This window comes from Chlorocebus sabaeus, chromosome 4, assembly GCF_047675955.1.
Source record: "Chlorocebus sabaeus isolate Y175 chromosome 4, mChlSab1.0.hap1, whole genome shotgun sequence".
NCBI lineage: Eukaryota > Metazoa > Chordata > Mammalia > Primates > Cercopithecidae > Chlorocebus > Chlorocebus sabaeus.
The window spans coordinates 16,492,801-16,518,692 of record NC_132907.1 but is presented as its reverse complement, the minus strand read 5'-3'; the positions used below and the strand labels follow the sequence as shown (position 1 = coordinate 16,518,692).

Below are 25,892 nucleotides of genomic sequence, written 5' to 3'. Positions count from 1 at the left end.
TATATACAGTTGTGGCTTAAATACAAACTAACAATTTCACTTAGTAAAAGGGTAAGGAAAACTTTTTACTTTAAATGTTTTTCAATTCTCGAGTCCTGGTATTTTGTTATTACTTTGTAGGTTGCCTTTATAAAAATTCTGAATGCAGTATGCGTAGTTGAAAAGTGCTGTGGAAATATCCAGTATGAACCATTAGCCAACATTTAGGTTTTCTGGTAACGTCATGCTTATCAGATCTCTAAATCATTTGGTGTATCCCAAAACCTTCCTTTTTTTTTTTTTTTTTTTAGACGGAGTCTTGCTCTGTCGCCCAGGCTGGAGTGCAGTGGCCGGATCTCAACTCACTGCAAGCTCCGCCTCCCGGGTTTACGCCATTCTCCTGCCTCAGCCTCCTGAGTAGCTGGGACTACAGGCGCCCACCACCCCGCCCGGCTAGTTTTTTGTATTTTTTAGTAGAGACGGGGTTTCACCTTGTTAGCCAGGATGGTCTCGATCTACTGACCTCGTGATCCGCCCGTCTCGGCCTCCCAAAGTGCTGGGAAAGCCTTCATTTTTAACAGCCACATTAGTCATATATTCTGTCATGCGTATGGGCTGTTTTAATTATTTTTCTATTGTCGGACATTTGTTATAGCCAATCAATAATGTGCCTTCTAAAATGGCTACCTTAATATTTTAAAGAATGATGGCCATGTGTTGCCATCTTAGTATGAAAGGTCTATGACTCTATCATATGTGCCAAATAGGGCCATGTGTTTTGAGTGGGAGACTGCTTTGGGGGTAGTGAATCCTCCACCTAACTGTCCTTGTTTTAAAAAAATTCTACAGCCCAGTATTAGAAGTGGTTGCTAAGTCCCTCATATGTTAGCTAGAATTTGTCTTTATATGCCCTTCCATTCTCTGATCAAATTTTACTTTTTCTCAATATCTTATCAGCAGTTTCCGATAGCCATTTTTAGGTTTTGGGTTTTTGGTCTTTTGGGGGGTTTTTAAAAAAGATGTTAGCTCATGTCTTTTATTAACTCATACACAATTACTTGTCTTCTGGTTTGTTGAAGCAGTAAGTCAGACAACATTTGCCACAATAATGTCTGTCAAAGTAGCTTGCCATAAACCAGAGAGCACCATCTGAATGGCACTCTCGACAAAGGTGACTAATTTTGCCATTCTCATCCACCTTATAGTATTTCAGGACCGCCAGCTTCACCTTCTTTCTCTTGTGTTTATTATTCTTGTGAGTGGTGTAAGACTTCTTCCTTTTCTTAGCACCACCACAAAGTCTCAACCCAAGATAAAGGGTAGACTCCTTTTGAATGTTGTAGCCAGACAGAGTACGTCCATCTTCCAGTTGCTGGCCAGCAAGGATCCGTCTTTGCTGATCAGGAGGAATTCCTGGATTTTGGCCTTTACCTTTTCTATTGTGTCTGAGGGTTCAACCTTGAGGGTAGTGGTCTTCCCCGGAAGGGTTTTTACGAAATCTGTGTTTTGGTGGCAGCTCCACCACAGATGGCAGATGGGAAAAAGACAAAGAAAAAAAGAAGAAGCAGTTTCAGATTTTTAACTGTTGTTAGGCAGAGTTAACAAACAAATAATTAACAGAGGAAAGATTCTCATGCTTGGGGACTTTGCAGCCACTTGCTAGGCTCTTAATAAATGTTCGGAGCATGAACAAGGATTAGGGAGGTAAAATGATGGACACCTTTTGTTCAGCATTTTCTTCCTGTATGTAATGATATAGTATGGAGTGGATCTGGGTTCAGATATTTTTGCTACCACTTATCTTAGTCTTTGTTAACTCACAAATTTTAATGCTTAATCAAGAGAAAATATGTTATACCAAAAAGTAGTTGAAGGATATGAGAATTACGTATATTGCATATGCTAGATAAACTTATGAATCCTAATTCAAGAGATTACTTGCTCACTCATATAGATGTTGCTGAGAATAATCTGAAGGTAGATATGCAGTAAAATATGCAATTTAAATATTAAATTGTTAATATAAATGTAGAATGGGGCTTCGGGTAGAGAAAACAAGTGTGTAAAACTTAGAATTTTAAATATAGCTTTGGCTTTACCTCAGTTTTCCTTATATTTCTGGGACCAGGATTGTAGAGAAAATCATATGTAATTTCCAGCTTTTAAATATCTGCTTGAGTTTTAGTTTCTTCCTACATTCTTATGCTTCTGATGTTCAGACTATCCTATATGTCTAATTATAATATATAACATGTTTATATTATATCCTTGCCACATCATAACACTTGTTCTCTATTTTTATTTATTTATTTATTTATTTATTTATTTTTGAGACGGAGTCTTGCTCTGTCACCCAGGCTGGACTGTAATGGCCAGATCTCAGCTCACTGCAAGCTCCGCCTCCCGGGTTCACGCCATTCTCCTGCCTCAGCCTCCCGAGTAGCTGGGACTACAGGCACCCGCCTCCTCGCCGGGCTAGTTTTTTGTATTTTTTAGTAGAGACGGGGTTTCACCGTGTTAGCCAAGATGGTCTCGATCTCCTGACCTCGTGATCCACCCGTCTCGGCCTCCCAAAGTGCTGGGATTATAGGCTTGAGCCACCACGCCCGGCCTGTTCTCTATTTTTAAAATCTTATATTTTTCCCAGTCTAACTGCTTTGTTATTGTCCCTCAATATCTTGTCTGTGCTTTGTTAATTTTTTTTTTCACCCCATAACTCAGCAATCCCTTTCCTGGTCATATACCCAAAGGAAATGAAATCACCACTTTGTAAAGATATCTGCACCCCCATGTCCATTGCAGCATTATTTACAGTAGCCAGGGTATGGAAACAACAAGTGTTTGTTGATAGATGAGTGAATAAATAAACTGTGGTACATAGATAAAATGGAATATTATTCAGTCCTAAAGAAGAATGAGAACTTGCCATTTTCCACAACATAGATGAGCCCAGAGGACATTATGCTAAGTAAAATAAGCCAGACACGGAAAGAAAAATAGTGCATGATCTCACTTATATGTGGAATTAAAAAAAAATCAAATATAACAGAAATAGATGACAAAACAATGGCTACGGGGAGGGGGGACGCAGAGGAAATGGGGAGATGTAGGTTAGAGGATACAGAACAGATATATAAGATGAGCAAGTTGCCTCTTTTTCCGGCTGGAACCGTGGAAGGTGTAGAAGACAAGAAGGTTCCTGCTGTGCCAGAAACCCTTAAGAAAAAGCAAAGGAATTTCGCAGAGCTGAAGATCAAGTGCCTGAGAAAGACGTTTGACCAAAAGATGCTTCGAAAGGCAAGGAGGAAGCTTATCTATGAAAAAGCACTGTCACAAGGAATATAGGCAGATACACAGAACTGAAATTCGAATGGCAAGGATGGCAAGAAAAGCTGGCAATTTCTGTGTACCTGCAGAACCCAAATTGGCATTTGTCCTCAGGATCAGAGGTGTCAATGGTGTGAGCCCAAAGGTCCAAAAGGTGTTGCAGCTTCTTCGCCTTCACCAAATCTTCACTGGAACGTTTGTGAAGCTCAACAGGCTTCAGTTAACATGCTGAGGATTGTAGAACCATATACTGCTTGGGGGTACCCAAATCTGAAGTCAGTAATCTACAAGCGTGGTTATGGCAAAATCAATAAGAAGCGATTTGCTTTAACAGATAACACTTTGGTTGCTCGATCTCTTGGTAAATACGGCATCATCTACATGGAGGATCTGATTCATGAGATCTATACTGTTGGAAAACACTTTAGAGAAGCAAATACTTCCTGTGGCCCTTCAAATTATCTTGTCCATGAGGTGGAATGGAGAAAAAGACCATCCATTTTAATTTTATTTTATTTTATTTTATTTTATTTTATTATTATTTTTTTTTGAGACGGAGTCTCGCTCTGTCACCCAGGCTAGGGTGCAGTGGCCGGATCTCAGCTCACTGCAAGCTCCGCCTCCCGGGTTCACGCCATTCTCCTGCCTCAGCCTCCCGAGTAGCTGGGACTACAGGCGACCGCCACCTCGCCCAGCTAGTTTTTTGTATTTTTTAGTAGAGACGGGGTTTCACCGTGTTCGCCAGGATGGTCTCGATCTCCTGACCTCGTGATCCGCCCGTCTCGGCCTCCCAAAGTGCTGGGATTACAGGCTTGAGCCACCGCGCCCGGCCTATTTTATTTTATTTTTGAGACAGAGTCTCGCTCTGTCATCTAGGCTGGAGTGTAGTGGCATGATCTCAGCTCACTGCAACCTCCGCCTCCCATGTTCAAGTGATTCTCCTGCCTCAGCCTCTGGAGTAACTGGGATTACAAGCGTGTGCCACCACACCTGGCTAATTTTTTTTTGTATTTTTGTTAGAGACGGGGTTTCACCATGTTGGCCATGCTGGTCTCGAACTGCTGACCTCAAGTAATCTGCCTGCCTCAGCCTCCCAAAATTCTGGGATTACAGGTGTGAGCCACTGCGCCTAGCCGAGAGACCACCCATTTTGTAGAAGGGAGAGATGCTGGCAGCAGGGAGGACCAGATCAACAGGCTTATTAGAAGAATGAACTAAGATGTCTACCATGATTATTTTTCTAAGTTGGTCGGTTAATAAACAGTACCTGCTCTCAAATTTAAAAAAAAAAAAAAAAAAAAAAAAAAAAGATGAACAAGTCAGGTTCTAATGTGCAACATGAGGACTCCAGGTAATAAAATTGTACTGTATATAAGGGATTCATGTTAAATGAGATTTTAGCTGTTCTTGCCACACACAGAGAAAATAGATATGTGAGATGGTGGATATGTTAATTTGCTTCATTATAGTAACCTTTTTACTATCTGTCTATATCACATAACAGTATATGTGTATCTTAAATATATACAATGAAATTAATTAAAACAATTTTATCCTATAAAAAACAATATTAATTTACATGTAAATACTGTTATTTTAGGATCTTGGAGTGAAAATATACTGGAGTATTTTCTGAGACATAGCCAGATTACAGCAGAAGATGGTGCTGAGATCACCTGGTATCATGCAGCTAACCACAAAGCACAAATGAATGAGGCACTGAAAAGTAAGTTAGTACAGTTACTTGCAATTTACTTTGGATAATAGATTAATTCAACTCCTTTTTTGATATCTAGGTATATTTTCAGATACTAGAGACAGGTGATCCAAGTGTAAGTTCCAGGCTGACATGAGTATTTTATTTATTTTTATTTATTATTTAATTATTATTTATTCATTTTTAGAGATATAGTCTCTCTCTGTTGCCCAGGCTGGAATACAAAGGTATAATCACAGCTCATTGCAGGCTCAAACTCCTGGGCTCACGCAATCTGTGAGCCACCACACCAGGCTGAACATTTTTATAGTGTTTCATTTTGTTTACAAAATGGACAAATTGCATAATGGAAGAATTTTCTTATTTTCCAGAAGCAATTTGCCTGTTATGTGTGATTTGAAACTCTCATATATTATTATATTTTCTTATATATCTAGTGATTTGAATAAAGCTTTTAAGATCAGGACCATGTATCTTACATATTTTTATGTCTTTCGTCATGTATTAATGAGAAACCCACTCAATATTTGTTCAGTGGATAGATGAAGCCATTGTATACCAATTTATAATTAATAAATAATTGGGCAATATTTATACCTAAGCTAGAAATCAAGCCTTTGGTTTACTGATTCAACCTGTAATCATTGTATGTATATCCCTTCATTATACAGGTGAACATTATAGCAGTGTTTCTCAGCCTTTTCCTATAAAGTACTCATGTTGGCTGCAGCCGGAAAGGAGAATGAAAGCATATCACCACAGGGCTGGGGCAGAGCTTGCAGTACCTGGTCCAACAGGAAATTACCTTGAAGTTCCATATTTTATTGTAAAAATGTATGCATTTTTGCATCCTAATCCTTTATATATCTGAGCTTCTTTTATTGTCAAAACACTGTTTTAAGTTGTATTTTTCTCCTCAAAAGGAAGAACTTTGTCTTGTTTCATATTGAATCCTTAATGCCTAAAACAGTGCATAGCATATAATAACTACACAATGATTATTTAGTAAATGAATTTTGGCAAAATTGATGCCTCAGGAAATGGTTGATTAATGATTGCCAGGAGCTGTAAGGAGTCAATGCTAATGAGTACAGAGTTTCTTTTTTGGATGATGAAATTTTTCTAGAATTAGAGAGTGGTAATAGTTGCATAACCTTTTGAATACACTAAATAAAAACCACTAAAGGGTTCACTTTAAAAGGGTGAATTTTATAGTATGTAAATTATGTCTCAGTTTTTAAAAATGAAAAACTGATAGGAAGAAATAAAACCATTATTCACAGACAATATGATTGTATATATAGGAAACAAGATTCTATAGATAAATGATCATAATAAATAGGTGAACTTAGAAAATCTCAGGATGTGATCAGGGGCTGCTGGCTCATGCCTGTAATCCCAGCACTTTGGGAAGCCAAGGTGGGTGGATCATTTGACCCCAGGAGTTCAAGATCAACCTAGGCAACATAGTGAGACCTTGTTTTTACAAAAAATAGAAAAATTAGCCAGGCATGGTGGCATATACCTGTAGTCACAGCTACTCAAGAAGCTGAGGCAGGAGGATCGATTGAGCCCATGAGGTAGAGGCTGCAGTGAGCTGTGATCGCGCCATTGCACTCCGGCCTAGGTGACAGAGTGAGACCTTGTCTCAAAAAAAAAAAAAAAAATCTCAGGATTCAAGGTCAAAATAGAAAATAAATTCTGTTTAACAACTGAAAATCCAGAAATACAACTTAAAAAAATTATACAATTTGTATAATAATAGTATATACAATTTATATAATAATAGTATATACAAAGCCCTTTTGCCGTCATAGCCTGGGGATGGTGAAAAGTTACTTCGGTCTGCTGAACAGGAGTTGGTGAAGCAAGGCAAAGTCTGGCCATGGTCACAACCTGGAGCTCCTGTGGGTGAGGCAACATATGCCTTGATATACAGACTTCCTCCTCTGACTGTCCCTGTTATATGAGACTATTAGAACCATGCAGTCTCCCACGCAGAAGTGTGTCCTCACTTTTAAAAGTGAGCTATGGATGGGAGAGTAGGGAGAGGGGCTGGGCGGTTTCTATATCTTCTGTGTCTCCATGCCAGGTCTCCCTCTCTTGTTAGGACTCTTAATATTAGTCTATCCAACTGCTTATTGATGTTTCCACTTAGAGATCTCTCATGCATCTCAAATTTACATTATATGAATTGAGATTCTTGACTATATTTACTAACCTGCACTTCCTATGATCTTTCCTGTCTCCGGAAATGGCACCGCAATCTACTTAAATGTTTCAACCAGAAATCTAGGAGTCATTTATTCGCTCCTTTCTTTTTTTTTTTTTTTTGAGACAGAGTCTCGCTCTGTCGCCCAGGCTGGAGTGCAGTGGCCCCATCTCAGCTGACTGCAAGCTCTGCCTCCTGGGTTTACATCATTCTCCTGCCTCAGCCTCCCGAGTAGCTGGGACTACAGGCGCCCGCCACCACGCCCGGCTAATTTTTTTATTGTACTTTTTAGTAGAGATGGGATTTCACCGTGTTAGCCAAGATAGTCTCGATCTCCTGACCTCGTAATCCGCCAGTCTCGGCCTCCCAAAGTGCTGGGATTATAGGCTTGAGACACCGCGCCTGGCCTTCGCTCCTTTCTTTATTGTTGTATCTAATATATCATCCAGTTATTATGATTCTATTCCAAAATACATTTTGAATTAGTCCACATCTCTCCATCTTTCTTATCATTATCCTAGAAGCCACCAGGATTTCTTGCTCGTACTGCTGTAGTTTCCCATCTTTCATGTAGGAGACCTTAGGAACATACTTTACATGGGCCCAGAGACTCCTCAACTTGCCCATTGACCAATTTTTTTTTCTATCTATTGGAAATAATGGAATTAGCAAACTATTACTTTTTTTTTTTTTTTTTTTTTTTTTTTGAGTCTCAATCTGTCGCCAGGCTGGAGTGCAGTGGTGCGCTTTAGGCTCACTGCAACCTCCGCCTCCTGGGTTCCAGCCATCGTCCTGCCTCAACCTCCGAGTAGCTGGGACTACAGACGTGTGCCACCATGCCCAGCTAATTTTTATATTTTTAGTAGAGATGGGGTTTCACCATGTTGGCCAGGATGGTCTCCATCTCCGGATCTCGTGATCTGCCCGCCTTGGCCTCCCAAAGTGCTGGGATTAGACTATTACTCTTAAATGAAAGATTCCAAGCTTTCATGCCCCTTCATAACCACATTGATAAAGGAAACCTACAACCCCTTTCCCCAGCTTCATCCTGGGAAAATAATAAAAGACTAGATCATCTATCTTTCTGCAAATTCACTTGCCCTATTGTCCTTGCAGAGGTTTGGCCATAGGGTGAAAGAACAACTTCTGTGTATCTGCCCTCCCCCTGGCGAGATAAGCCACACAAACATCAGGACTCAGTACTATTCACATGATTGAAGAATTCCACCTTTGGCAGAGGGCTGGAAGCTGTTTGGATAGTACCTGGACATTGCTTAGAATTGCATTTGATAGAGAATAAAAGGAGTATAAAACTCTTTGATTGGTCTTGGTGTTTTGGTGTTTATTTTGTTTGTTTGTTTGTTTAATTTTTGTAGAGTCTGGTCTCAAACTCCTGGCTTCAAGCAATCCTCCTGCCTCAGCCTCCCAAAGTGCTGGGATTACAGGTGTGAGCACCACACCCAGCCATTTTGTTATTTTATGCTTTGCCTCACTGTAATTAAAAGAGCCTAAATATGGTGTAGCTTAGAGAAGAGAGACATAGCAAACATCTATTGAGTTCTTACTGCATCACCAGTCCCCTTTTCTTTCTTCCTATAAGAACTTTTTTTTTTTGGAGACATCTCACACTGTCACCTGGGCTGGCTGGAGGGCAATGGCGCAATCTCAGCTTACTGCAACCTCTGCCTCCCAGATTCACACAATTCTTCTGCTTCAGCCTCCTAAGTAGCTGGGATTACAGGCTCACACCACTACACCCAGCTAATTTTTTGTATTTTTAATAGAGACAAGGTTTCACTGTGTTGGCCAGACTGGTCTCGAACTCCTGACCTCGTGATCCTCCTGCCTCAGCCTCCCAAGGTGCTGGGATTACAGGCGTGAGCCACCACATCCAGCCAAGAACTTTACTTTTATTAAGGTATCCATTTCTGCTCCATACAAGCATATGGAAACTGATTTCATTTGTAGCTCCAGGAGTGGATTACCATAAGTTAATCAGCACTTGAAGTTTTCCTGATGATTCATATTGTCCCCATGGTGGGCAAGTGATCAAACTGGGCACAATTAGACTCAAGTAAAGTAATTATATCTATAATTACCAAAGAAGTTTTATATCTTAAAATTGAAATAGGTGAACATGAAAATATGTAGCCCCAGTGGTTATTGGTAGCTGTCTTAAAATCATGAGATGAAATTGCCTTACGACGAAGATAACACCAATGACAGTGAAGAAAAGAGACATGAAGATCACGATAACGTCACTGAGCTGCTGATTGTACCACACTTAAAGCTCACCTGACCCCTGGACTTTTAGTTATTTGAGATGATAAATCTGCTAGCTTGAATCCGAATTTCTCTTTATTTGCAGCCAGAAGCATCCAATAGATTTATGAGTCCATCCTAATGGGATAGATTATGTTCCCTGCTTCCACACTTGTCCCTGTCCAGTTTATTTTCCACCAGCATCCAAAGTAGTATATTTAAACATAAATCAAGCCTCTTTATTGGTCCAAATGGTGTTCTGTTTAAAATCTTTAATATAATTGCTAGATGGAAACATGTTTGGTTCTATTGCTCTGATTTCCAAGAGGAGAGGTTTTTTTCCCTAAAGGCTTTGACCTCTTGCCTCACTGGTTATTTCTGTCACAGAGGTGGAGAGATTGTTTTCGTTTGTAGTTCTTGGCGGGGTGGAGCTAATATATCAAATGCCCTAGGCCAAGCAAGGTGGCTCACACCTGTAATCCCAGCACTTTGGGAGGCCCAGACCAGCCTGGCCAACATGGTGAAACCCCAACTCTACTAAAAATACAAAAATTAGCTGGGCATGGTGGTGCATGCCTATAGTCCCAGCTACTTGGGAGGCTGAGGCGGAGAATCGCTTGAACCCAGGAAGCGGAGGTTGCAGTGAGCCAAGATCACACCACTGCACTCCAGCCTGGGTGACAGGGCGAGACTCCGTCTCAAAAAAAAAAAAAAAAGTGCTGGACAAGGGAGTGAACTCTTCTCTTCCATAGGGAAATAGCCATCTGGATATTTGTATTTGTTTTTTTTTTTTTTTTTTTTTTTTTTTTTTTTGAGACGGAGTCTCGCTCTGTCGCCCAGGCTGGAGTGCAGTGGCCGGATCTCAGCTCACTGCAAGCTCCGCCTCCCGGGTTCCCGCCATTCTCCCGCCTCAGCCTCCCGAGTAGCTGGGACTACAGGCGTCCGCCACATCGCCCGGCTAGTTTTTTGTATTTTTTAGTAGAGACGGGGTTTCATCGTGTTAGCCAGGATGGTCTCGATCTCCTGACCTCGTGATCCACCCGTCTCGGCCTCCCAAAGTGCTGGGATTACAGGCTTGAGCCACCGCGCCCGGCCGTATTTGTTACAACTTTGCTTCAAAGGGGCTATTCCAAGATTTGGACTAGAGGGTGACTGTGGCAGTTAGCAGGTAGCAGGTGCAGGCTCATTTAGCTCTCAACTAAGCTGTGTCCCCTGACCTAGCTTTAGAGGTAATACAAGTATACTTGGATCCCCGTCTACTTAACTTGGCTTTTTTATTTCTCAAGATCCATTTGGAGACCAGGTATTGTGGCTCCTGCCTGTAATCCCAGCACTTTGGCAGGCCGAGGCAGGCCTCAAACCAGGAGTTTGAGACCAGCCTGGGCAACATGGAGAAACCCTGTCTCTACTAAAAATACAAAAATTAGCTGGACACGGTGGTGCATTCCTGTAATCCCAGCTACTCGGGAGACTGAGGCAGGAGAATCGTTTGAACCTGGGAGACAGAGGCTGCAGTGAGCTGAGACTGTGCCACTGCATTCCAGCCTGGCAACAGAGCGAGACTCTGTCTGGAAAAAAATTAAAAAATTAAAAAATCCATTTGGAGAAAGGGGTGCTATTTATTGGCACCTTCAAACCACCTCAATAACCTGAAGGCCCTGCATAGACTGGCCTGTGTCTCCAAGTCCACCTTCACGATGTTTTCACATTCCTAGAAATTCCCACACTGGCCTCACAGCAGTGCCTCACGTGGCTACGCTCCCTCCTCCTTGGGCTGTCATACACATTCTTTCCTGGAAAGCTCTTTTCCCCACACTCTGCCTTGCTAACCCCTTAAACTGATTGTCACTTCCTCAAAAAGACTTTTCCTGACTCCAGAATCAAAATTCAGGAAGCTCCTTCCTATGTGGCTTTTTGTGACTGGCTTCTTTCAATTAGTATGTTTTCAAAGTTTGGCTATTTTCTAGTGTGTATCAGTTCTTTATTCATTTTTATGGCTGAATCATTTTTTTGTCTGTGGATATACCACATTTTGTTTATCCATTCATCAACTGATAGACATTGGTTGTTTCACTTTTTTGCTACTATGATTACTGCTGCTATAAACATTTCACATACAGGTGTTTTTGTGGACATGTGTTTTCAGTTGTCTTGCTTATATGTCGAGGAGTAGAATTGCTGGATCATATGGTAACTATATGTTTAACTTTTTAAAGAACTGCCAAACTCTTCCAAAGTGCCTGCTCCTTTTTAAATTCCTCCCAGCCGTGTGGATAAGGGTTCTAGTTTCTCCACATCTTTGCCAACACTTGTTATTGTACATTTTTAAAAACATTATAGCCAGCTCTGTGTATGTGAGTTGGTGTCTCATTGTGGTGTAGATTTACATCCCCTAAAGACTAATGCTGGTGAGCATCTCTTTGTGTGCTTTTTGGAAATTGGCTCATATTTGCAGCTGAGTAGCTTTCTTAGCCTGTTCCCTGCCTGTAGAAATTTGAGAGCCCACAGACCTCTTTTCATTTTAAACTGTCTCTGTCCTTTTGTGTCCAAGTAGATATATCTTCCTTAAAAATATAGTGGATGTTTAATATGTTAAATTTAATCAGAAGCCACACCCCCAAATCTCTTTGAGGTAGACCTCTCTCTACTTTGGTATGCAAGTTAAGGTACTGTGGGCAACACCCTTAAGATTCCATAAGATTCCATATCTAGCTATGTGGCTACATGAGGCACCTTCTTTCTGAGGGCTTAATAAAGGGTCGTATGGTTGTACCCTTGGCTTGATATTGACACTGAGGCCATATTTTACTGGTGGTGCTATGGTTTGAATGTTTGTTCCATCCAAAACTCATGTTGAAATTTTTTGTTTTTTTTAGAGATAAGGTCTCACTCTGTCACCCAGGCCATAGTGCAGTGACACAATCACAGCTCACTACAGCCTTGACCTCTTAGGCTTAAGCGATTCTCCCTCCTCAGCCTTCCACGTAGCTGGGACTACAGGCCTGTGCCACCAGCATGCCTGGCTAATTTTTTTTTTTTTTTTTTTTTTAAGTAGAGATGAGGTCTCACTATGTTACCTAGGCTGATCTTGAACTGGCTAATTTTTTTTTTTTTTTCAGTAGAGATGAGGTCTCACTATGTTTCCCAGGCTGGTCTTGAACTCCTATGCTCAAGTGATCCTCCTGCCTCTGCCTCCCAAAGTGCTGGGATTACAGGAGTGAGCCACCACTCTGGCTTCATGTTGAAATTTAATTGCCAGTGTAACACTCCTGGGAGGTGATTAGGCCATGAAGGGTTCACCTTCATGGGTGGGTTTAATGCCATAATAAAAGGACTTTGGAAAGTGGGTCTTCTCTCCCTCTGCCTTCCACCAGGTGAAAATGCAGTGAGAAGGCCTCTTAAAGTATCAGCACTTTGCTATTGGATTTCCCAGTATCCAGAATGGTGAGCCAATAAATGTCTGTTTATTATAAATTACCCAGTCTGTTATTCTGTCATCACAGTATAACACAGACTAAGATAGGCAACACCCTAGATTTAACTTTTGGCCCAAGACTGTCTCTTACTTTGAGAATCTCTTGCCAGCTGGAGAGGACAGGAATAAGAAACAGTTTTATTTTTGAATTCAGGAAGTCCTGAGTTGGAAATATTTTCTCTATATGCTGCTGAAAATCTGAAACATTAATTAGGTACCTTAGCTCTTTCTTCTCATTGTTTATCGTGAGTGGTTAAAAGAAGCCAGTTGCCACTTTTCACCATTTCCCCTGGAAACCTCGTCAGCCAAATATACAGATTTATTGGGTAGCCTCTCCGTCTTCCACCAGTTGCTGCAGTGACAGTGTTGCCAGAAGTTTTACCACTATGGAAAACAATAAAACGAGCTTATTGTTCTCAAGCTTCCAATAAGAATTTCTGCACTGCTCTTCCAACTTCCATGAACAGTTCCCTCCTTGCCTTTCTTAGCCTCCACCAGGTCACAAAGCCAGTGCCACGTGTTTCAGGTTTTTGATATGGCAACACTCCACCTGCAGGTACCTATTGCTTTTTATCTATTGCTGTGTAATAGAATACCCAAAAATGAGTGACTTAAAATAGCAGTAGTGTGTTTTTTCCTCATGATTTTGTGGGTCAGCTGTGTGGTTCTTCTGTTGCATGTAGTACGGGCTGAGGACGTTCATATAGCTGCACTCATCTGGGAGCTCAGCTGGGCCTGGAAATTCTAAAATGACCTCACTCATACGTCAGTGGCCTTAATGCTCTGTCAGATAGGAAGTCTTAGTTCTCCTCCATGTGGCTTCTGTTTCTCTACGTGGTCTATCAGTCTTCAGTAATCTTGCCTAAATGTCTTCACATGGTGGCTGGATTTCAAGAGTAAGAAAGCTGAAGGTGCCAGCTGTTTTAAAGGCTAGGCCTGGAACTGACAGTTTTATTTCCACTACCTTCTGTTGATCAAAGCAGGTCACAAGTGGTGCCGATCACAATCCCAAAAGACACAATCCCAAATGCCATATCCCAAGTGTTGAAATACTGAAAGATCAAAATCCATAGTCTAAAATCCCTAATGTCTAATTGAATGCCCAAACCATAATGATATATTTAAAATTAGGTGCAATCAAGGCTTCTAAGAGTGAATTTCAAGTTGTTACCAGTAGAGTTTGTCTTTTTCATTCAGCCTGATGTCTTTGACAGAGAACTCAGATGAGTGGATTGGCCATGTGAGATGGCAGTGACAAAACTTCAGCTTAAAATGCCTTATGGATCTGCATTGGCATTCATTCCAGCTGATGAAATTCCAGGAGTTTTTAGTAAATTAAAGCTGCATTTGCATGAAGAAGCCAGAGAAATTACTGACTGGTTTGAAGATAATGACATGCATGGTCAGATAAGAAGACACGCCATGAGGTTGCTGTTTGACCATCAGTATTGTTTCTAGCAAATTTGTGTTATGCATATAAGTGCATGTGAAATGGATTTCCATGTACCCAAAACAGCATAGAAACATGGCACAGAAGATGGGAAAATTTAATAGGGAATACTCATGCAGGTGCATATCAAATCATAGAAGAAGTTCAGAAAAAAACAGTGCCACATAGAAAATGAATCTGAATGTATTCTCCAAGGAGACTCATGCCCTAGAAGAAAAAATGTGGCCGGTTGTGGTGGCTCTCACCTGTAATCCTAGCACTTTGAGAGGCCAAGGTGAGAGAATCATTTGAGTCCAGGAGTTTGAGACCAGCCTGGGCAACACAGTGAGACCTCATCTCTACTAAAAATTTTTAAAAATTAGCTGGGTGTGGTGGTACATGCCTGTAGTCCTGGCTACTCAGGAGGCTGAGGCAGGAGGATCCCTGGAGTCCAGGAGTTTGAGGTTGCAACAGAGCGAGACTCTGTCTCAAAAAAAAAAAAGAAGAAAAAAGAAAGAAAAGAAAGAAGAAAGCAACTATTCATTGCAGTGCAAGTTGGCTACCTCTTATGGAGTACACTTGTGTGATTACCTATCATCTATCCCACTTTTTTTTATGTGTCGAAGTTTCTTTTTCGTTTTTGTCCACTAGTAGTTATCTTTTTTTAAAAAATTTTGAAATAGGAGTCTTGCTCTGTTGGCCAGGCTGGAGTGCAGTGGCGTGATCTCAACTCACTGCAACCTCCACCTCCTGGGTTCAAGTGATTCTTCTGCCTCAGCCTCCCGAGTAGCTGGGATTACAGGTGCACACCATCACGCCTGGCTAAATTTTGAGTTTTTAGTAGATACGGGATTTCTCCATGTTGGCCAGGTTGGTTTCAAACTCTTGACCTCAGGTGATCTGCCTGCCTTGGCCTCCCAAACTGCTAGGATTACAGGCGTGAGCCACCATGCTTGGCTATTTCCACTACTTTAAATTGTCAACATTGTTTTTTATAATTCACTATGCTACATATTTCATCTTTGCGTTGTTTTTGGTATTGGAGGTATAGATTGTATAAAGACTTTTAGAGTGTTCTAATTTGTTTTATGCATTTTTTTTTCAAATTCGACTCCACAGAGGTGCGTTTTCACAACATTGTGTGTAACCATTGTGCTTATTGATAAAAATGTTGAAACTTTCACAATAAATGAAGAGATATCCATTTGTACATCTGCATTTGTGAAAGATAAAATTTCTCAAGATCACAGTTCTTTGGGTGACTACATGTGTGATGGCAACCCATCACAGTTTTTGACTGATGTTGTCAAGAGACTTAGGTTATTCATCAAGTTATTTCAGATGACTGCAGTTATTTAAGCTATTTCATTATGACTACAGTTCATTTGCTCATAACTGTTATATCTCTGCAACTGATTAATATACCTGGATGTTTATGCTTGCAAAAATGTGTGTTATTTTTGCCTATTTTATTGTGTAACGTGACCTCTGAAGTGTTCTGCCATGTTTTCATAGGTTTCTCAAATAAATGCCCTTTTAAAAATGAACAGAATAGGCACAGTGGCTCATGCCTGTAATCCCAGCACTTGAGGAGGCCAAAGCAAGATTACTTGAGCCCAAGAGTTCAAGACCAGCTTGGGCAACATAGTGAGACCCTTTCTCTACAACAGATATTTAAAAAAAAAAATCAGCTGAGCATGGTGGCACACACCTGTAGTCCTAGCTACTCAGGAGGCTGAGGCAGGAGGATTCCCTAAGCTCAGGAGGTCAAAGCTTTGGTGAAGTACGATGCTGCTACTGTATCAGCCTGGATGACAGGGTAAGACCCTGTCTCTAAAAAAAAAAAAAAAAGAAAAAGAAACTTAAAAAAAAGTAAGTAAATGTATTTTAGAGAGTTTTTAAAATTATTTTTTCCAATATTTTCAGGATTTTGATCTTTCGGGATTGTGATTTTGGGGATTTTAGACTTTAGGGATTTTGATCTTCTGGGATTTCAAAATTCGAGATTATGTTATTTTGGGAATTATGGCCATAACCCACCAGAGACCAGCCCAGCTGAGGAGGCAGGGAAGAGGAAGTTGATGGGGAGAGCGGTGTGCATGCACAGCAGGAGTTGTTGGCAGCCATCTTGGAGGCAGTCTGTCACAGCCGGCTGAACATACTTACACCGTGTCTGCTGAAGCTCATTACCTGTTCAAAGGATGTCTGCCTTTAAGCAGTAACTAAACTGTAAGTCAAAGAAGTGAATTTTTAATGTGGACTTTAAAACATGAGCAATGAATATCCATAATTTCTAATTTGAGGACTGAGGAGATAAAAGTACGATTTTTATTCCCAGAAAACTTCAGCAAACACTTATTAAGCCTTCCATTATGTATGCACTTTGCTAGGTATTAGAAAGAAATTCAAGAGTATGTCAACAGCTTACGATCTGTGTGACTTAGGGAAAGTCATTTAACTTCTTGGCATCTGTTTGCTAATCTAAAAAATAAGGACCACGGGTTCGGGCCTTGTATACTGCCTGGCATGGGATCATTGCTCACTGTTACTTTTCTTTCCTTTTTTTTATCTTCCTCAAAAGGATACTGAACATGGCGGCTCCTGTAGTTCTGTGCCCTGTTTTCTTAGCATTAACTGAAGTTCTTTTATTTGGACAGGTACTGCTCACATGATAGAGGCTGATGTCCTTCTTCCAAGTGATGGATCAGAACACAGCCAGCCAATTATGGCCCATCCCCCTGAAACAAACAGTGATAATACTCTACAGGAGTGGCTGACTGAAGTTACGAAAAGCAATAAAGGCATCAAGCTGGATTTCAAAAGGTATTTGTATAAACATGTTCAATTTTCTGGGAAAAAATGAATAGCTGTGCTTGACTACCTATTTTTTTTTTTATGTTATCCAAACTGAAAAGGGGATTGTAGACTATTTCAGGACTGAACCTAAATGAACCTAAGACCCACTGAGTTATTTACTAAAATTGCTTTTTGGAGACCCTTAAAGGCTAAAGTTAGATTAATTTTTATAAAGGAATTTATCATAAGTGACCATTGTGACAACAGAAAGCTAAGTTAAAAATGTATGTTTGTTAGAAAGTAACCCAGGAGAGAGAGAGCTGGGAGAAATTCATTGAGCTAGTTAGTGCATACCCTATTTGATTTATATTATTACATTTGTAAAGGGAATTATTTAGAATTCTCCAATAACCAAAGTGTTCCTTAAAAATAATACTTGGAGGCAGCCAGGCGCAGTGGCTTAAGCCTGTAATTCCAGCACTTTGAGAGACTGAGGTGGGCGGATCACCTGAGGTCAGGAGTTCGAGACCAGCCTGACCAAAATGACGAAACCCCACCTCTACTAAAAATACACAAATTAGCCAGGCATGGTGGTGGGTGCCTGTAATCACAGCTACTGGGGAGACTGAGGCAGGAGAATTGCTTGAACCTGGGAGGCAGAGATTGCAGTGAGCCGAGATTGCACCATTGAATTCCAGCCTGGGCGACAAGAGCAAAACTCCCTCTCAAATGATAATAATAGTAGTAATAATAATAATAATATTTGGAGGCATTAATATTGAAGAGCAAGAGTAAGTTGTCATTTTCTTCACTGTGGCCATCACAGGAAATTTTACTTTTGTAGTATTTTGGCCGTGTAAAAATGATAAAGAAAGCCAGAAATATACAGCAACACTTCAGAAGCATACTGTAAAGCTTATGAAGGCAGCTGCTATTGAAATCTAGGATTGGCAGTAAGCCTACTTCATCTCTGACTAATACTTTTAAATAGAATTATCTCAAGAAATTAATAAGGGCTTGGAATCTTGTAAGATTCTTAAGATGACTCTAACCATTTGTTATGGGGCAAAATATACCAATAAACCTTATTATACTGTTGGTGAATTAATAGATATATAAAATCTTGATATACAGGAATTTGGATTGACAAGGTCTGATGAATTAAAGAACTATCTTAAGGTCATAAACTTTTTTTTCGACTGGGTGCGGTGGCTCATGCCTGTAATCCCAGCACTTTGGGAGGCCAAGGCGGGTGGATCACCTGAGGTTAGGAGTTCGAGACCAGCCTGGTCAACATGGTGAAGCTCCATCTCTACTAAAAATACAGAAAATTAGCCAGGCATGGTGGCGTGCACGTGTAATTCAGCTACTCAGGAGGCTGAGGCAGGAGAGCCTCTTGAACCTGGGAGGTGGAGGTTGCAGTGAGTTAAGATTGTGCCACGGCACTCCAGCCTGGGCAACAAGAGTAAAACTCTGTCTCAAAAAGAATAAAAAATAAAAAATCATAAGCTTTTTGAGTTATGAATGGTTCAATTTCATTTTATTGACAAAGAAACTTAGTTCCAGAAAGGTTAAGTGATGTACCTAAGGGCAACAGGTAAGCTTTGACAGGTAAGCTATAACCAGATCCTAGGTCTCCTGAAACCAGTCCGGTGTTCTCTATACCATGAAATACAGCATTTGATCTTTAGTGCTTGATGGCTTAAACTTTTAGATCTCCTTGACTTGTCATGTGCTCAGTTTTTCATGTTTACTCTTGCCCCTTGAATTGCTTCCTGTGACGTATTCTTTGGCTTCTCACCAGTCAGATCAGCTCATTCATTCTTAAATGCTAGCAGCTACCACAAAAGGGCTGAGCTGCTGACACAAAGATTTTGCAAGTTTTCTTTTTTTTTTTCAATCATAACATTTGAAGGGAATTCAATATAAACTAATAGGTATATGAACACCTATTACATGTCAGACACTGTTCTAAAAGCATTGCATGGCCTTACGCGGTGGCTCATGCCTGTAATCCCAGCACTTTGGGAGGCCAAGATGGGCGGATCACGAGGTCAGGAGATCGAGACCATCCTGGCTAACCCAGTGAAACCCCGTCTCTACTAAAAAATACAAAAAAAAAACTAGCCGGGCGAGGTGGCGGCGCCTGTAATCCCAGCTACTCAGGAGGCTGAGGCAGGAGAATGGCGGGAACCCGGGAGGCGGAGCTTGCAGTGAGCTGAGATCGCGCCCCTGGACTCCAGCCTGGGCGACAGAGCGAGACTCCATCTCAAAAAAAAAAAAAAGCATTGCATGTATTTTTCATTAAATTCTCGTAACAGTCCTAAGAGGTAGGTTATTGCTGTTATGCTCATTTTCCAGATGAGGCAATGGAGGTGGAGGGGGCTCAGGAGCCCACTTGTCACATAGTTGTTAATGGAACTAGAGAACTATCAGCCTGGCTGGAGAGTTCACACTTTTAATCAGAATGCTACACTCACTCCCTTTGTAAGAGCAGCTGAATGACCTGTTAGTTAAATTTTAGTAGTTACTGTTTTGTGCTTCTAGGTTACTTTATTTGGTAACACAAATAAAAACTATTATATTTTGGCTGGGCGCGGTGGCTCATGCCTGTAATCCCAGCACTTTGGGAGGCCGAGGTGGGCGAATCACCTGAGGTCGGGAGTTCTAGACCAGCCTGACCAACATGAAGAAACCCCGTCTTTACTGAAAATACAAAATTAGCCGGGCGTGGTGGCACATGCCTGTAATCCCAGCTACTCAGGAGGCTGAGGCAGAAGAATCGCTTGAACCCGGGAGGGGGAGGTTGCAGTGAACTGAGATCGCGCCATTGCACTCCAGCCTGGGCAACAAGAGTGAAATGCCATCTCAAAAGTTAAAAACAAGTATTATATTTTAAAATTTTATCTAGAGTCTTAGCCAACTCTTCAGTGTTTTAGCCAAGAATTACTTTCCCTTAAACAATACAATTTTATATAGTTGGTTATAATTTTAAGTATGATATTTATTTTATCACTCTCAATTTTTAAATGAAATTAATAGGAAAGCAGAGTATGATATTTAGAAGTCTGATTTACAAATAACTTTTTAGGAAAAAATATATTCTATAATAACTAAGTTTATATTCTTTTCAGGAGACTTAAATAAATCCCACCAAAGAGCAATTTTCAGTAGTATTCCGACCAGGACTTTCCTCTTCGATGATCATCTTGGTGAAGCTTTGGCACTTCCTTATGGGAAACTTAGTACTAATATATGTAAGAATTGAGAATGTTGGCCACTGTATTTTAAATTAGAATTACATGGAATGTATAGATTTGGAAGGATGTGTCTATTTTATAATCCATGCAATATTGAGCCTTCCAGGCTGAGTCTGTTATTTCTTGTAGTATACAGCAGTCCTCTGTTACCTGCAGTTTCAGTAACCTGCAGTACACCATGGTCTAAAAGTGTTAAATGGAAAATTCCAGAAATAAGCAATTAATAAGTTTTAAATTGCACACCATTCTGAGCAATGTGATGAGATCTTGTACTTTCCCATTCCATCCCACCTGGGATGTGACTCATCCCTTCCCTTTGTCCAGTGTATCCACATTGTATATGCTGCCCACCTATTAGTCACTTAATAGCCATCACGGTTATCAGATTGACAGATCACAAGAAGAAGGGTGAGTAGGGTACAGTAAGCTATTTTGAGAGAGAGAGAGACCACATTCACATAACTTTTATTATAGTATATTGTTATAATTGTTCTAATAAACTATAATTGTTATTACTAGTTTTTGTTGCTAATCTCTTACTGTGCCTAATTTATAAATTACACTTTATCAGAGATAGGTATGTGTAGGGAAAAAAATGCAGAGTACATATAGGGTTGGGTGCTATGTGGTTTCAGGCATCCCCTGGAGGTCTTGGAACATATTCCCTGCAGATAAGGGGGACTACTGTATATTTTATTTTGTTGTTTAGGAAAGTTTGTCCTCAGTCCTTTTTTCTCCCACAAAATGTTACACCTTTTCTTCCAGAAGAACTTTAGAATTACTTTGTCAAGTTTTAGAAAATAAGAACTACAACAAAAAGTTTTTGGTTCCTTAGTGAGGTTTTAAATTTGTTTAACTGCAGGCTTTGTTTTTCTTATTTAAGTTTCTAGTAAGGGAAAATATCATTATCCTTAGTCTACATTAGTGATAATTAAAACATTTACATATAGAATGGAATAAATGTATTAAATTCTTGTCTCACTATGTTCTTTGTCATAGTTCCTTATGTTTAACTGCACAGTGCTTCGCATGTAGTAGGCACTTAGTAAACACTGGTGGAATTTCTATTTGTGGGAGAATACGCTGTTTCAAACTGGATATTGGCCAGGCGCGGTGGCTCATGCCTGTAATCCAGCACTTTGGGAGACCAAGGCGGGTGGATTACTTGAGGTCAGGCGTTCAAGACCAGCCTGGCCAACATGGTGAAACCCCATCTCTACTAAAAATACAAAAATTAGCTGGGCATGGTGGCACATGCCTGTAATCTCAGCTACTTGGGAGGCTGAGGCAGGAGAATGGCTTGAACCTGGGACATGGAGGTTGCAGTGAGCCGAGATCACGCTGTTGCACTCCAACCTGGGTGACAGAGCGAAACTCCATCTCAAAAAAAAAAAAAAAAGAAACTGGATATTATCAGATGGAGAATCGATCTTAAACCACTCTGTGGCAGCTTACTAAATTGAGAAAGCCTAAGAGGCTCCCTCCTAAAATGTAAACTGGAAATTAGTATTTAACTCAGATTCCATGGACACCAGATTTCTTAAGAAATCAGAGTCCTTTCTGGAAAAAGAGGAGCTTGGCAGGAGACATGCATGGATTAGTTCAGGGTTTGTCCTTACTCCACCCATGAAAAGCAGCACCTCCTGGGGGCTTGGCTGCTGCTGTGGGAATGACAGGCAAGCAAACTTTGGAGTCACAGGTACAAGTTGCTTGCTACCAAAAATGGAATTTTGTAGGAGGTACAGCGTTGGATCTCAGAATTGTGGTTTTAACCTAGTGTTGACATAGGGCAAGGCAGGGAGAATTTAAAAGAGACAAATGGCAGCGTCTGAATTAAAGTCTGCAGAGTCCAGCATTAGGGTTTATTAATCCACTAAAATCTAGGCCCTCCATTCAGAGGCAGAAGAGTGAGAAGGAAATGTACCACATGGGAGCAGAGGGAAAGGGGCTAGAGGCTAAGGGATAGAGCCTGGGTTCCTCTGGTTTTAGTACATAGTATCCTTGCTCACTGGCAGACGTAACCCAATAAATAATAAGATTATTTAGGCCGAGATGGGCGGATCAGGAGGTCAGGAGATCAAGACCATCCTGACTAACACGGTGAAACCCCGTCTCTACTAAAAATACAAAAATTAGCTGGGCGCGGTGACGGGCGTCTGTAGTCCCAGCCACACGGGAGGCTGAGGCAGGAGAATGGCGTGAACCCGGGAGGCGGAGCTTGCAGTGAGTGGAGATTGCGCCACCGCACTCCAGCCTGGGCGACAGAGCGAGACTCCGTCTCAAAAAAAAAAAAAAAAATCAGATTATTTAAATTTCTCCTCTTAGAGTAGACGGCCCAAATGGAGTGGAGAGAGAAGAGACAGAAGTATAGATAGCAGTACTGCCGTCTCTTAGGAAGAGAGAGGGAACTGTGAGGAGGGGCTGGTGAGTGTTCTCCCCTCCAATATCCATCTCCAAAATTCTTAGCCTCCCATTACAATATTCACTACAAGGTAATTTTTTTATAAATGAACATAAGCAAGTAAAAATTATGGAAGCTGATTAAAACCCTACTGTTTCAAAGTCTGTAGGTATCAGCTAGAATATATGTAGGGAAGTAAAAAGAGTGAAGTTGCTTTTTAAATTTAAACTAAAATATGCATGTTTCTAGTTTTCAGAAAAGGTTCTTACAATAAAAGAAGAAAAATGAAACAGAAACTTGAAGGAAATACTATAATTTTATATTTTGCAGTCATTTTTAGAATAGTGTTTATGTATCCAAACTCACCCAAGAATACATAAAGGACTGAAGCTACTTTTTTTCTCCAGGGTTATGAGCCTGAATTAGAGATACAGAGCTTGGATCCACTTGGGTATTTCATAAATGTGAATTTACAGGTTATTAAAAGTATTTCATTTATCTTATTTATACATTCTCTAACAAGTTAATATTTGTGTCTTTTTAAAAACTGTTTTCACACTAAGTGATTCTAATATGGAGTTTTGAAACCTCTATTTTGTCCACAAGTAGTGCCACTATTCATATACTTATAGACTGTTTTAAGGTATATTCGTGAATAATAAGCACAATTCAATGTTTAGAGATATGGCATATGTTAGCTTTTCCCTCTGGTGCTATGTGATCTCTGATTTTATTTAACCCAGACATTATTGTATTTTTCTTACGAATTTGAGAACATTAAGACCACTAGTCTAAAAGAATTTCTTTTTACTTTACCTAAGGAATCTGTCATTGACAACAAATTATGTTTTTAGTCTGGCAGCTGTAGAACCATCCATGATGCTCTTGGAAAATGTGAAGAGGCATCTGAAGCGCCCTGTATGGATTAATGCTGATATTCTTCCTGGTCCAAATGGAAATAGCAAAGTAATAGATGCAAAACCATTTTTAGACACCGTGACATTCTTCTTTCCAGACGTGACGTTTTCCCTGGGTTGGACAACAGGATGGCATCCTGAGAAAGTCAATGAAGGTAATAATTCTAATAATGTATTTCTTGTTGGTCAAATTAAAATATCCTCCAGGTATAAAAATATTATCTTTAATACAAAGCCCAAAACCCATTCGACAAAATCTGAGCCTAATGGAAAAAAAGGCCTGACCCTTCAGGTATGTGTAGACCCTTCCGTCTGCTCTTTCAGATAGATGCCATATTCACTGGTGATGCTGCAAATTTTAAGAGAGTTCATACATTTATAGTCATATAAGTAAAGCTTTTGTTAGCAATCTCTTTTTCTAATTTTTAAAAACATAATTTTCCAGATTTTAAAGGAAAGTGGAATATTTCCCTTCTTTTTATCAGGAAATTAGCAGCTAAACTAACATATTCACCTAAGATTTCTGCAAAATGTTCCTTTACTGACTGACCAATATTTTTTACAACTTGCTTTTGATAGAGTATAGAGTTACTTAAAATAGATATATTCTGGCTGGGTGTGTTGGCTCATGCCTATAATCGCCACACTTTGGGAGGCTGAGGTGGGCGGATCACCTGAGGTCAGGAGTTCGAGACCAACCTGGCCAACATGGCAAAACCCCGTCTCTACTAAAAATACAAAAGTTAGCCACGCATGGTAGCACGTGCCTGTAGTCCCAGCTATAGCTACTCAGGAGGCTGAGGCAGGAGAATCGCTTGAACCCAGGAGGCGGAGGTTGCAGTGAGCCAAGATTGTGCCACTGCACTCCAGCCTGGACAATAGAGTGAGACTCTGTCCCAAAAAAAAAAATGTGTGTGTGTGTATATATGTATTTATTTATTTATTAATTATGTGTGTATATAGTTTATATATAAAGATGTATGTTCTCTGTCCATATATATACTTTTTTTTTTTGAAGTTATTTAGAAACAAGTGTGTTTTCCACGTGTTTTTTTTTTTTTTTAAACAGAGTCTTGCTCTGTTGCCCAGGCTGGAGTGCAGTGGCGTGATCTCAGCTCACTGCAACCTCCACCTCCCAGGTTCCTGGGTTCAAGTGATTCTTGTGCATCAGCCTCTTGAGTAGCTGGGATTACAGGTGTGTGCCACCACGCCCAGCTTATTTTTGTGTTTTTTTAGTAGAGATGGGGTTTCACCATGTTGGCCAGGCTGGTCTTGAACTCCTGACCTCCAGTGATCTGCCCACCTCAGCATCCCAAAGTGCTGGAATTACAGGCGTGAGCCACTGCACCTGGCCTTTTTTTTTTTTCTTTTTTTTTTTTTTAAGAAACAGGGTCTGGTTCTGTCACCCAGGCTGAGTTGCAGTGGTACCATCATGGCTCACTGCAGCTTTGACCTCCTGGGCTCAAGCGATCCTCCCATCTCAGCCTCCAGGGTAGCTGGGACCACAGGCACACACCATCACACACAGCTAATTTTAAAATTTTTTGTAGAGATGAGGTCTCACTAAGTTGCCCAGGCTGGTTTCAAACTCCTGGGCTCAAGCGATCCTCCCACCTTGGCCTTCCAAAGTGCTGGGATTACAGGCATAAACCACCGTGCCTGGCCCCACAATGTCTTAACATGATTTAAATATATGTTTTTATGTGTGTATATGTGTGTGTGTATATATATATATATAGAGAGAGAGAGAGAGAGTGTCAATTATTTTTACCACTATTTCTACTTTAAGTAAAATGTACAGGTAATTTGGGCAAGCCAAAAAGAAAATTGATTTGATGTTAACTATCACTTAAATAGCTAGTATATACCCCAAAGCTACCTTTTCTTGGAAAAGAAAATTTAACAAAAATAGAAAATCCAAGTTTATAGAGAATAATAATGATGCAGGTGTACCTAAAAGAAGAGCCTTAAAATCTTGAAAGTAAATAAAATCTAGTGGTGTAAATTTTCTTTTCTTATGCTTGAGTGATGAGTAAAACCTTTTTAATGCCTTAATTTTTTTGTTAAATTTGCTCTAGGTCACTTGTGGAATGATTTTTTATCTCCATTTTCCACTT

The 25,892-nt window shown here is 40.4% G+C and overlaps 1 protein-coding gene and 1 pseudogene across 4 annotated transcripts in view; one reads left to right on the top strand and one right to left on the bottom strand.

Moving 5' to 3' along the window:
• The window catches only part of FAM151B (family with sequence similarity 151 member B), a 49,945-nt gene that overhangs the window by 8,491 nt on the left and 15,562 nt on the right, over positions 1-25,892 (top strand). For 3 of the 4 annotated variants that reach the window (XM_037982149.2, XM_073014655.1, XM_007976743.3), the window contains 3 exons: positions 4,907-5,032; positions 17,059-17,224; positions 23,713-23,930. In XM_037982149.2, coding sequence (XP_037838077.2) covers positions 4,907-5,032; positions 17,059-17,224; positions 23,713-23,930 — 510 coding nt within the window. The remainder of the gene's footprint in view (positions 1-4,906; positions 5,033-17,058; positions 17,225-23,712; positions 23,931-25,892) is intronic. The other variant, XM_007976751.3, reaches the window with a different exon arrangement.
• On the bottom strand, positions 368-1,557 carry LOC119628285 (ubiquitin-ribosomal protein eS31 fusion protein-like; annotated as a pseudogene).